Here is a 14,082-nt window from a genome sequence, read left to right on the forward strand (position 1 = left end):
TAGAAGATACAATCATTGGTAGTTTATCTTTTATACTGCTAAAGGCAAATCCTCTTAATTACAACTTATTTAGACAGAAGTTTTCAATATGTGCAACTCTAATGTTCTTAATGTTGTTACACTTTGTCTACTTTTTCCCCTGACAGATTACAGAAATCTTGAAGTTCAATCCCACTCTATTTCTAAATTGTGTTTCTGAATTGCAAAAGTACAAGGAAATAGCAACTTTTCTGGGCCTAAACATAGTAAAAGTAATCTTTCATATAAAAAGGACCCATTTTGCTTAAATACTGAAACCACATACTACCTGCTCTTTCTTAATTCATACCCAAAGAAATGCAAATTTAATCAGATGCTTAATTGCTGTAGTTGAGATATAGTAAACAAGCAGATAAGAGAGAATGAAGAAGAAGGACAGGAAGGATCCTATCATAAACAACACACAGTCATCTTGGATTCAGAACGTCTCAAAAAAGGATTAGGAAATAAAAAGAAACCAGTTTTACCTGGATTCCTTCTTGACAGGGCCTTTTTAATATAGTAAACAGGAAGATAAAGGCATCCTGATCTGGGAGTCCCACACCAATAAAACAAAAGCTAAGCAGACACATGGAAGACACTGAAGAATTATCAAGAAAGTCACCAAACCCCCCTGCCTACACATAACTCAGTCTTAACTAAGAAGGCATTCATCCTACAGGCAGGTAGGCAGGTTTGTTTTTCTGACCTCTTTCACCTGGCAATACACTCAACACACAGCATGAACAGAGCTGTTTAGAATTTTACGTACTACTGCCCACAAACCTGTCAGTGTAACAAGGTGATGATAAAATATGAGTTATTCCTGATGCACCAAAAGCTGAAGAGAAGCAACAAGGAAGGATGGGCTTATCTTCCTTTCATTCTCAGTCTTCATTTTGTGTACTACAGAGAAAAAAATGCATCCTCCTCAGTCATGGCACAGTACTGAAGAAACTCACCAGCTTCAAGATTTCTGCAATGGATTCACAGATCTCATTTACCCCTTTTGAATTTTACACTTTCTTCTTCAAATCTATTTTGTTTACACAGCTGAAATACTGTCACCAGCACAGGACTCAATCCTCAACCACAAGACAGTAACTGATGTGGAAGAACATACAAGAGGACTTGGGATCTTTATGGTTTAAGGACGTATTTGTTACAAAATTGTGAACCTAGTACTTAATTTTGTCCTCCAACAAATATGAGAGCAGTTGCTTTTTCTTTAAGGACGAAAGAGTAGTGCACTTATGCCTCCCCTACACTTCACAAATCAAAGTAAGATTATGTTGTTTTCCCATTTTCAAAGTATTAATCAAGGCAAGAAATTCTCCATAACCACTTTCCACTTACAGCTTTGTTGCAAGCACTGCACAAGCAGTGCCCAGAAAACTGCACTTGGTAAGAACTTAACAAACTGTCTATTAGGTAATCAACATCAGTACTGCTGTGCACTTCAAAAGTGAATAAAATTGTTATTTTATTAGGGGGAAATAAATAACATTTACCAACTTCATTCACTTGGTCCTCTGTACTCTGGGGACTGCCTCATATATAAACTTAGCAAATTTGAGCATTTTCTTTGGCTTTTGCTTCCACTTGCTAATCCTGGGGTATTTTTAGGTTTAGGTTCACAATCCAAATGCTTCATATCCAAGTGCAGTGGAAGATTTTTGGTATTTTTTAATCACATATTCATTTCCACCAAAATATAATTTTTCTAATTCTTTCAACTTCATCACAGAGTAAGACTGGCCCATTAATTACTTGAGGCTGCTTTTTGCTTAATAGCTATTTAAAGAGATGGATGGCCAAAATTATTTCCCAGAAACTCAAATTGTCTAGTGCTTGTTTTCATTCCCATTTCTATGCTTAACCAAACAGAGAGAGATGTTTATGCTTAGCATCTGGATACTATCACTATGCAAGCAAAGCAATGTAACAGATTATTCCAGTATTCCTAGGGTCTGCAAATGTCATTATTAATCACAAATGCTACACTTTCAGGTTCACAGCCTCATCACATAGCCCATAAAGCTCAGACCAAGGATTTTAAAATACATGGTTTCTGTCAACCTGAAAGTAATGTACAGACTCCCCTCTTCTGAATGCTCATAAAGAACATCTGTGCAGCCTCTCTAAACAAGAGCATAATCTTGCCCTTCCAAATTGCTGGTCATTTAACTCCTTGTTCAACATTTGACAGAAACACCAATAAATCACCAAAAGGATTGAAGCATTTGGAGTATAAACCCAAGAAATACAGATGAGCCAGAGGGAACAACCATCGCCCCCAAAAAAAGCTGTTTGGTATATCCATTTCAATGCCTCTAAAACATCCCATAAACTGAGTCTGGTAGTTAACTGCTGCTGTGCAAACAGGATACACAAACTGGCCAGGAACTTGCTCATCCCTGGAAAGAACTGCAGACCTGGAAGCACTTCATGCCTTCAACATGACTCAGAAGGAGCTGTTAACCTACCCTACAGTACTTAATCAAATCAGCATACAGGTATTTCAAATGAAAGGGAAAAGAAGGGGGGGGGGGGCGGGGAAGGGGGGGGTGAGGAAAAAAATACTGGGAATAACACACCACCTAGGAATGCAACACTTTCCCACTAATGTAAGAAGAGTCAAAGCATTAAACCATTAAACTAACTTTATCAAAGGAAAAAGTCAACCACGGTGGCTAATAACAGCATAGCAACTACTAATAGAAGTGGTTTAAAAATACTAAAAGTTGAAGCAAAAGCCAATTTGATTAACAATTTCTCACTTCCAGGTTTCAGCCACCTCAGTCTGAAAAAACACCCCACGTCTAAATCTTTACGTGCTGTAACATTACACCCATCTATTTAGCCTGTGTCTACCAGGAAAATTACATTCCCTTTCATTACCAAGCTTCATTTCAACTGATTCAGAAATCCAAACCATTACACTCAGGGTTTTGCTCTCACCTAGAAAATGTCTTTCCACCCTTACATATCTATTTACATTCTTGTAGGCAAGTAGAGCGAGCTCATGAAGGATTTTGCTTGTGGTGGGGGTTGTGAATAGTTTGTCATGCTATCTGAATGGAAAGGTAGCAAGAAAGGAAAGCCAACCCCGCAGAGATTTACAAATGCAAAAAACTTAATATAAATAGACCTTTTGCACTAAACAAGACCACACACACAAAGCATTCATATGCTGAAGAGCTGGCAAGCCTGAGGAATGAGTTTGCAATTTCTAGTATATTCAAAAATTGAGTCAGAACTGATTGCTGGTAAAAAAAAAAATTGCAAAAAGAGTATTTGTTTGGCTTTTCTGAATTGACTTAGGAAAAGACTGAAAATATTACTTTATTATACATCTGTTGTGCAAGAGTGGAACGTCTCTAACAGGAAATTTACTAGCCTGAAAAGTGAACATGAAATGCACCAAACCACGTTGTCACATCAAGAAAGACAGACACAGCTAACCAGTTAAGCAAAGGAGCACATAAAAACTTCATGAGAAGTGATATTTATACTCAACTATTTATTTATAGTGTTTATAGTTCACCATTCTGAGTAAGGAATCTCATCTACCTTCCTTCACCTGCAGCAGGAAACTCTAACATCAAATTCTTCCAACAAAAAATAAGGAGAGGCAAGGAGATTTTTAAAGGGGAGGGAGGGGGCTGTTGCAAATGAGTGTTTACAGCTGCTTAAAAATACACCAGCCTGAGGCAGGGATGGGGAGGGGGATGCACCACCACAGGGACAAGGAGTGTGAGAGCAGTGGGGAAAACGACAATCCACTTCTTTCTTCAGGTGTGGGGGAAGGGATTATGGAACTGACTGTTTGGTAATTTCGAGACTGGACCGGGTTTTTTTGTTTATTTAGCATTCTTTTTAAATCAACACCATTATCTTCTCTGTAACACTTATGACAAATAGCACTGAAGTTAACACAACAATGTCAGAACAATGTTCTGTTATGCACTGTCTACTTAAAATGCATGTGATACTCAGACTTAAAGATACTAGTTGGAGAGATACCTGAAAAAAATATATTCTGCAATTGTTAAAACATTTATTCTGAGGAACCAGAAATTGAACAAGATCTTAAACTGACTTTGGTATTTTTGTAAGGAATCATCCCTTTAAAGTATTTTAAATAGTGATGGCAGTCAGTGCCAACAACTTATCTAGCCATGAACTCAGTCACATTTCTTCAGCATTCTCATGGCTGATAAGTGCTTTTACATTTACAAAGAATGGACAAAGAGGATAACACTGGGAGAACCAAGACAACTAATACCATTTTGATCTTATTCCAGCCTAATACCACTGAGATATGATACAGATATTGTGAAGTGGCAAAATATAAAATCAGAGCATTTTTCTAATTCATAGCAACAGGACAACTCTCTGCCAGGTCTTGTAATGCTTATTTTTCACTGTAGTGAAAAACACAAAAGCAGTCTAAAATTTCAGTGCTTCAGTAGACTGGTCTCTTTTACTTAAAATCATAAATTATTTTAAACCAGCAATTATCATAAACCACACTATAGTACTCACATAGAAACACAACATCTGTTTGGAAATAGTAATACAAAAAAAAGTTCAAGAAGTCAGTTATCCAGTCAAAAATTTAACTCTGAGCACTTTTGATTTCATTTGAACTACAGCCACAATTATTTTTCATAGTATTTTTCTGTTCTAGTTAATATTCATCAGTAATTTTTACTGTTACAGAGCAAGTGCTTTCACACAAAAGAAAGCATACAACTACACCTCAAAATAAATTGAGTAACCAGTGTGTAATAATTAGAATGAACATACCATAACTTAATTGCAACAGAACTTGGGTTTAAAGTATTCAACAGTGTCTCATAAGTCAGTAGAATTAATTTCATGACATGGTAGTTGAGAAATGGCTTATTTTGCTACTCAATTAACAAACATAATCACAGGTTTTTAGTAAGTGGCAACAGAAGTAAATGACTTTCTGACAAACTGAAAGGTCCAATCTCTCATACACTAGCTAAAAAAAATAACCTCATATTACTTTAGTACTGGGCAAAGAATTGAACTTTTTCACAGCACCAATCCTCAAGAAATTAAATCCCTCAAATCTTTTACTGAAAATGCAAAGACAACTTTCAACTACATGGCTTCCTATTTAGAACAGACTGACACAAACTACAAAGTAGGTGTGCACTATAGGTGACTTCAGCTGGGTAGTTTGCACAGATTTAAACAACTGGCTTAAAGACATTTGTAGTCAAGGCTTACCAGGAAGCAGCACAAGGTAATGACCTTTCTGGCCTACAAAATTGTGTGTGGAATGGTTTTATGCTCAGCCAGATGATACAAAATTGTCACCAGTGCCATTTACCTCTGCCCAACTGGCTCACTCTGGCCTTTAGAAACCATGGCCATTTATCCCCTTCAACCCATATTCATATCTCTTGAGCAATCCTAATTAAAAACCCCATAGGATAGGCAAGGACAGATCATGCATGGAAAGATATGAAATCACAGAACCCAGCTTTAAAGCAGTTCCTGCTGTGCCCCAAACTGGGTGTCACAACATCCTCTAATTCTAGGCTTGTATATAGGTGTCATCTCCACCAAGTCCTCTATTGCTTGACATCACAATTGCTCTCTACTGCGTGCTATGAATAAGCCACTCCTTGTTTATACAATTATATAATAAATACTTTAGCCATCTATTAGAACAAAAGAACACATTTAAGCCCAGTTTACTCAAAGCTGCATGTCAGAAACACTAGCATAACCCTGTCATCAGTTGGTGAGCAGTCAGCCAGAACACAAACACCTTCACCCAGCCTAAGCCCTCTAGCTCCAGAGCACCAGGCCTCCCCTCCCTCCACAATCTGTGCCCTCCTGCCTGCCCTTTGTTCTTCCTCAAGTGGATGAAGTGCTGGCATGGTGAGCAGAGCGTGATCCAGTGTGACTAAAACCAGTGCCAGGTTCCCCTCACTGCACAGCACTGCACTCACAGCTGTCAAACCAAGCCTTCCACCATCAGCCCTCATCCTCCCCTATGTCAGGTTTAGGTGGCTGCACATCCGCCAGTATGCTAATAGCAAACTAATACCAAACCCCATCTTCCCTTCAAGGAGATTTGCATAAAGCTGAACCAACTCACCCACAGGTCACTTGGTGGCCAGACCTAGCAAAGGCAAAGGCCTGAGAGCCACTCAAGTGATAGAAATGCCCCTTCTGTGGCAGTGGTAATTTAAATTAGCTTAATAGCATAGGCAGATTGCAAATGAAGCTCCAAATTGGAGCACACACGTCTGGGAGCAGCACTACAAAGGCATCTTTTCATGATGATGATAAGCTATGACAGATGGGATTCCATCAGCACCTGAAAACACAAGGTATGTCCTAATTGACTCAGCTAACAGAACTGAAGCAATTTTTTGGAAGCTTTCTATTACACATTCAACAGGATCCTTATAGCAAAAGGAAGAGTAGAGATTTCACCAAAACAGTTGCTGACACTCAGTCACATACCAGCTCCTGAGAGGTGAGATGACCTGGAGGACTACAGGACAGAGATCATACAAAGACTTGAGAACAAGAAGCAACACTGCGGATCTCTCTGGATTTTAATCCAGATACTGCCAATCTTTATATGCAAGAGGATAAACTCTTTTTAAACTCACTTGTATTAACAAGAGCATATCAAGAAAGAGGTAAACCATGGTGATAAGCATTAAACTCTCCCAAACATTCAACATGAGGTCACAGGTCCTTCAAGAGCCTTGCCCCAAACTTTCCTCCAAAATGGGCTGGTTAAAGACCCTCTCCTTCCCAAGAGTCCTGCTGTCCACTGGCACAGCCACCCCACAGACCATCATTTAATGCAATATCTCAGCTCTTCAGTAATGAAATAGTTCCATAAAAGTGTCAGCTCACAACCAGGAGTGAGACAAATGGTCAAAAAAGCCAAGCAAATGACAGGAATGATCACACTACGGATAGGGAACAGAACAGAAATCATTATTAAGTGCTATATAAATCCATCAGGCAGCTGTCTCATATATGCTCTGAGCAATATAGAACTGGAACAGAAAGAGAAGGCTGATAAAGGATAAAAAGAAGATATGGAATGGTATCTTCACAGAAGGTGGCTACAACCAGACTTTTCTGATGAGAAAATGAATAGTTGAGATAGACTGGAAAAACCTTGTGTAGCATGAAGAAGGTAAAAATGGGATAAATCATCATTCATCTTTTCATACAAGACCTAGGATATATGGAATACAACAAGCTATTTCGAAACACAAAGGGCTATAGCTTTTTCCACACAACTTATAAATTCCTTACCACAAAGCAAGGCAAATGCTAAAAGCAATACAGGCTGAAAATGTCATCAGGCACAATCATTGCTACGTAGTCCACTTACAATATAAAATACCAGTACTTTGTCAGTACTCAGAGGAAGTCATTCACCTTGCAAAAAACCCTTCTCCCCAAGTGCCCACCATCAGATTGGATACTGAACTAAGTGGACCTCTCACCTCACAATGTGCAGATTTCTTACCTCACCCTCACCCTTTGGATTTTTAAATTTCTATTTCTTACCCCAAGCAGATCTTAAATAAGAGCAAGACATTTTCTTTGGTTTAAGATGCACTGTGTATATCACTACCACACTAGTCAAGCAGTACTGTGATTCTCAGACAAAGGGACTAATTGGGACTCCCAGGGTCATGGTGTTCTGGGTGCTTTCAATTTCATGTGAAATCAGTTAAGATCCAATTAGAAAATTTATTTCCATTGTATAACTGTAATATGGCACCTGAAAATACAGATAGACAAAGTGATCTGTGAACTCACAGTGCCAAAGAAGGAGCTGAAGATGTAAAAGAGAAGAAAACATTTGAGAAGGAGGTGATGAAAGCAGGAAAATAACTTCACTTCTAATTTCACGTATTTTCCATGTAATTTGTCAATACATTTTAACAGTTTGATGGGAAATAAAAAAGCTACTTATAAGTTATGTGTAAGTTTTCCTATACACACACACCTACCTGCACCAGTGGCTCCTGTATATCCCTCATACATGCAAATTGGAGTGCATTCAAGGTAAAATGTGACTGAAGCATCTTTTGCTGTTCTGGCAGCAAAGAGCTAATTTGAGTTTAATTATTTTAAAGTATTTTCAAAGAGCTCTCCGTTTCTTCTACTACATAGTTACAAGTAATAGATATGCTGGTTACAATTTTCGTATATTTCTCTGTAAGTATACTTAATGGAAAAAAAAAATCTATAAAACAAAAAACATCTTCTACTTGATAATTTCAAATTTCTGAGTTAGATTCACTCCCAAAGACAGAGTACAGTCATTTTATCAGGGAAAGGGAAAAAGATTAATTTAGAAATATTTACTCTTGCATGTTTATTTGTGGCACTACTTTGCATGCAAATGTCTAAGGAACAACTATTCTAATAAATGATTTGAACTCCTCAAATCTACAGTGTTTTTTATGTTTAGCTATCCCTTTGGTCTGAAATATCACAGTAGATAACTTTAGATAAGCTGATGCATCTAAAATTTTTACCCTCATATCTTTTATTTAGTAATTAGAAACTCCACACACTATGAGAGGCAGTGCAATGCATATTTCAATCAGCTAGTTGACAAGCCAGCAGCAATTCTTCAAAATTTTTTCTAAAATATTTCTTTTTTTCCCCTGTAAATTTGAAAATATGCAAATTGCTAAAAATAAAATTTGAAAAAATATAAGTTTAAAGTGATTGAGTTGTGAAAACAAGCTGAACTTGTTCTTTATCGAACTGTAGGAGTTGCAGATGAAAGGAGGTGCTATATAAGGAATAGCTAGACTTCAACAGAGAACACACTGCCAAAACATTTTGGCCTAGATTCTGACAGGCACGCACCCAAGTTGAAGGGTCATGGAAAGCAGCGGTGTAAAGAAACAATCTACAGAGACCAGAAAACATTACACTGCGGATTAGGGCTGCGGTGGGGGAAAGGGGGCGGGGGAGGAGGGCAGAGAGAAGCAGCTTGGGGTTTTGTTTGGTTTGAAATCTGGGGAGAAAAACAAAAGATACAATGTCTCGATTATGCGCAAAGAGGGCGGAGAAGATATACAAGCACAATTTCTAAGACAGCAACAAATTACAAAATGTATCTTGTTCTTTTTCCTAAGTTTCTTCAGCTCCTTCTCATTTGCTTTCACGGAATATGTTAGAGGGAAGAACAGACGGCAAACTATCACACACAGTTCCCGAGGAAGGCCAACTTTCAAAAAATTCGTACTCTGTAATTTGATTAGACCCTTAATAAACATGTCAAAGTTTTTATGAAGAATTTTATGAAGAATTCTATGAAGAATTCTGGATCTTGCTATCGTTCATGTTCAGGAGCAGCACAGAGCATCATAAAAAGGAAATAAAAATCAAATTACAATGAGACAGAGGTCTGTGAAAGGTCCAGACTGACTAAATACCTTCATTACTAACAAAGGAAAATTAACAGTTTTCAATTTTTGCAATTCAGACAGGAAGAATATTAATAAAAAGGGAGCTGAAAATTAGGCAGGTTTAGTTTAATTTGGAAAAGCACAGGCTGTTATATTACTGTGAGAATGGTAAAAGGCAGTCAAAGAAAGGTGATTGCAAAGCAGTACTCGTGTTGAACAAGGGAGATGCCTAGGTATAAAACAGGTGCTCCACTGTGCACAAACAGATAAACTTCTCATTGGAGGCTACAGAAAAGCTCTCACTGGGACATACAAACTCAAACCTTTGTGTGTGCATCCACTAACACCAGGATAGAGAAATCTCACCAACAGAATCACAAACACACACGCACACTTCCTGGGATGTTTTAGAATAAGTAATGAATCAAAGTTTGTGGCAGTTATCAAATTCAGCAGAGCATAGTTCTACTTGTGGATATCAAATGTATGTAATATGAGCCCAAGAACCATACCTTAAAACAAGTACAATGACAGAACCAGCTAGTAACAGCTCTACTTCACTAAACCTTCAAAAAGGTCTGAGTGTCTCCAATTAACAAACCTCTGACTGGTACAATACATCAGTATTCTTGATTCTTGGCAATAGAAACTAAAGTCCCTAGCTGCTGACATGCTATACACACACAAAAAAAAAAAAAAAAAAAATTAATCTTGTGTTTCCTAGATACAATTGTTCAACTCCTTGACAAGCTTCACCTACTCTGGTCAGAAGGATATTGAACATTCTTTTCCACTTACCTAACACATACCCCACAGTACCAACCTGACTGCTTGTACTTGCAATTCCAAAACGGGCTGCATACCACATTTTCAGCATAAAATACCACAGACCATATAAGTTATCAGAACTTCCTACTCTCTTTACACCAGTGAACAAGCTTATAAAAAAGTCTTTACGTAAGTGTTACTTTTGGTGTTAACATTAGTCTGATGAGTTAGGAGTAAAGCAAAAATCACTGGTTTGACTTAACTATGGTTTTGAATTAAAAGATATTACGCTTGGGAATATTTTATTTTAGCTGTTCATACATCTACCAGCTGTGTAGATGGTACATTTCCCTTCCCCTGGAAAAAGGCTCATAGGTGCTTACGTAATTTTACTATTCTGATACAGAGACATTAAATTATACACACCAAAGTCAGACACACAAGGATGCTCAGACCAGCACTGCTTCAGCATATTTCTTAATCGATGACAATTCAAATGTCTCAATTAAAAACTAATTCATAGGAGGACCAGGAGCAAAATAAGAAAAGCCCCCTGACTACATATCAGTCCTTTAAAGTCTCAAGAGTGTAGATACTTTTTTTTAATGGCAGTTTTCAAATCGGTATCGTATGATAAAGATCTCAAATACCTGTCCAACTGATGCACCCAATGCAATTGCAAGTACTATTCAAACGAGAGGGGGAGGGAAGAAAGACAAACGAGAGCCTTAAGTCTATTTCAGCCGGTTGGTCCTTAGTGTAATACTTCACGCCGCAAACAATAAGAGCACGTTCATGATAAAGCTTCACCCCAAGCCAACGAAGGGTGCTTCATAAACTACAGCGGAGCAGGCGGGGGTGACGGTCCGGCACACGAATCCCCCGTGTCCCCCCATCGCCCCGGCACAGCCCGGGAGATGCTGCGCCCTCTTCCCGGCGCGGCCGCTCCAGCCCCGGGCGCTGTGCCCGAGCCTCCCCCGGGGCCAGAACTCACCACCCGCCGGCCGCAGCTCCCACCGCCGGCCCCGCGGGCTTTAATTCCGCACAACCCCGTGGCGCTGGGCGGCCAAGGAGCAAGGGGAGAGAAATCCGCGGCTTTCACACAAAACAGACGCTGACCGTATCGGAGCTTTCCCTCCCGTTTCTCGCCCACCACTCTTGTTTTAGCGTGGGGAGGGGGGATCCCCGTGGCCAGCGGCAGCTCTGTCTCCCCGCCCCACGCCTCGGGGCGAGGGGAGCGGCCGGGCTGCACCTTCCGCGCCGGGCTGGGAAACGCCGGGAAAAGTTTGAGCGGGGGAAGAGGCGAAAGCAGCTCCAACCCCGCCGGCACCTGGGAGGCTGGCCGGTGGAGAGGAGGAGGTGAGGAAGGGGAGTTTGCAAGGTGCCCGAAGCCCGCGCTCTGCGCGCCCCTGCGAGCCCCGCACCGGCAGCCTGCGCACACGCGTGGGTCTCCCACCGCAGAGGGGAGAGGGGATGGGGGTGTGGGGCAGCCCCTCTGCAGCCCCACCGTCGCTCCTCGGGGCGGGAGCCGGGTCCCGGAGCAGTGCGACCCTTCCCGTCCCTTTCCCGGCAAGCAGCCCGGGCACGGCGCGACCCCGCCGCGCCGCCCGCCCTCACCTGGGCGCCGAGCAAGAACTCACCTGCGGAGAGCTGGGCCCGGGCCGCCCCGAGCAGGGCGGGCGAGCGGCCGGCCAGCAGGGCGAGCGCCGCCAGCAGCGGCAGCGAGGCAGCGGCGCCGGCCCCCCTGCCCATGCCGACTTGCGGAGAAGTTTGTGAAAGAGGCCGGTGCTGCCCCGGCCCGCGGCGGCGGGCGGAGCGCACCCCGCCCGCCCCTCTCGCCGCGGCGCCTCGCCCGGAGACCCCCGCGCCCAAGGGCGCCCACTGGCCCCGGGGCCGCCCGCTGGGGCAGCCGTCTGCGGCGCGACGAGAGCGGCGGCGGTGGCACCGATTCCCCTCGTACTCCGGAGTTACTTTGCTGCTGGGCGAGCCGGGCGGGAGGGAGGAGCCGAGCGCGCACGTCCAACCCCCGCTCCCCGGCACTTGGCACGGGGAATGTGGGACTCCGGCCCGCAGCCCGGCGCGGGCGCAGCGGCGCCCGGCAGCGCCTCCTGCTGCAGGCGCGGGGGCAGCGCCGGCTCGGATCGGCGCTGCCCGGATCGCCTCCGCTCCGCTCGGATCGGCTTTCCCTGGCACGGCTCGGCTTTCCTGGCACTGCTCGGGTCGGCTCTTCTCCGAGCTCTCCGGCACGGCGCAGCCTGGCTCGGTCCGGGTCGGCTCGGCTCAGCGCGGCACCGGAGCTGCTACAGGCGGTTGTGCGAGCCCCCCGTTCTCCACCTCCGGCCTGAGGGGAACCTGCCGCTCCTGGAGGAGGAGGAGAGGGGCGGAAGGCAGAAGGCGCCGGCTGAGCCGGCGGGGCGGGAGGTCGGGGCAGGGAGCGCGGCCGGGGGCGGCGGGGCTCGGGCGCTGCTTTCGGGGGAAGGTCCCCACGGATCCCACCCTGGGAGCTGTTGGCTCATCCCGCTCTTGGAAACGCGCTACAGATCGAGCGGCCAGCGGGGTATTATCAGCGCATCAAACAGCCCGGCTGTATCCTCGAGTCAGGGTTCGTGGTTTTGCTTTCTTTGGCAACACTTGGCTGGCTCCTAACGCCAGTAAAGGTTCATTGTTCTCTGCTGGAATGGTAATAAACAGTATTGCCATTATCCTATCATTTCCATGCGTGATCACTATCAGACAGGTCTGTGTGCAGCTGTGAGACTCTGACACCCGTGGGTTGTGACAAAGGATACTCTCTCCTGATCCAGATCCCAGGTATGCCCTATAATAAAGGCCTCGTTCTCTGTTTCTAAAAGCACTGCAGGTCCTTAAGCTTCGAGAGCTTAGAACTCCAAAAAAAGCATTTGGAATAACATAAAATCACCAGTGCTGGAATTTTTGTTCAAATAAACATAATGTCCTCAAATTATTTTAACGTATTTTTTTATTAGATTTTCTTTCTCGCATGGCAACTTGTAATTAGAGATGCTGTATAATGATTACAACTGAACCTGAAACCACTGGAAACTCACAGGTTTTATTGCAAATTCGAAATTCAATCCAGGTTCATCAAAGGTTTGCTGTGATTCAAAATCCTTTCCAGCCATTGTCTGGCAATTGATAGGTTTACCTTTAAGACCCACAAGCCCTCAGATTTTCACAAAAAAAAAAAAAAAAAAAAAAAAAAAAAAAAAAAAAAAAAAAAAAAAAAAGTGAATCACAACGTGTTGTAACAAACACCATGTAGTTCACACACACCCAATACTAAAAAAACTCTACACCTGGAAAACCCTGTCATTCGTTTGGGTGGAGTGGCTGAACCCACTTGCATGCTTACCCTGAACTGTAAATGATGTGCTTCAGTGAACACTGACTCTTTGTTTGAACTTCAAGAAGAAAGGGAGCTGTGTGAGATGATCTCATGATACCCAGTATTTAAGGAAGAATGGGCCATGTACCAGATGTGGAATTTTTCTGAGCAAGGTGAAAGAAAGAAGTGTGCCAGCCCAGCTTCTGATGTCGGAGGATACATTCACCATTTCTCTTGCTAATGAAAAAGATGTACCAACTTATATTGGTGTGAGGGAGTATGTGGGTAGCCTTCCCTCGTGCTGGCAGCTATACAACTAACACTGTAAAAGTGACTTCAAGACGCATAACTCATGAGTTGTTTGGGAGGGTAGAGAGGAGGAAGACTAATGTCTCCTTCCCCTTTTCCTCCATGGCAGGATTGCAGCTATGTCCAGTGGTCAGCACTGCAGATTGCCATGTCTGGAGAGGGGCAGAGGTTGATAGGTCGTGGTGA

The 14,082-nt window shown here is 42.7% G+C and overlaps 1 protein-coding gene across 4 annotated transcripts in view; it reads right to left on the minus strand.

Moving 5' to 3' along the window:
• PTPRK (protein tyrosine phosphatase receptor type K) overlaps nucleotides 1-12,324 on the minus strand; it is a 374,772-nt gene extending 362,448 nt beyond the window's left edge. For 2 of the 4 annotated variants that reach the window (XM_079332191.1, XM_079332189.1), the window contains exon 1: nucleotides 11,882-12,324. In XM_079332191.1, coding sequence (XP_079188317.1) covers nucleotides 11,882-11,993 — 112 coding nt within the window. In that variant the 5' untranslated portion in view covers nucleotides 11,994-12,324. The remainder of the gene's footprint in view (nucleotides 1-11,881) is intronic. The other 2 variants (XM_079332188.1, XM_079332190.1) reach the window with 2 other exon arrangements.
• Between the last annotated feature and the right edge of the window lie 1,758 nt (nucleotides 12,325-14,082).

This window comes from Erithacus rubecula (genome assembly GCF_903797595.1).
Source record: "Erithacus rubecula genome assembly, chromosome: 2".
Classification (NCBI taxonomy): Eukaryota; Metazoa; Chordata; class Aves; order Passeriformes; family Muscicapidae; genus Erithacus; species Erithacus rubecula.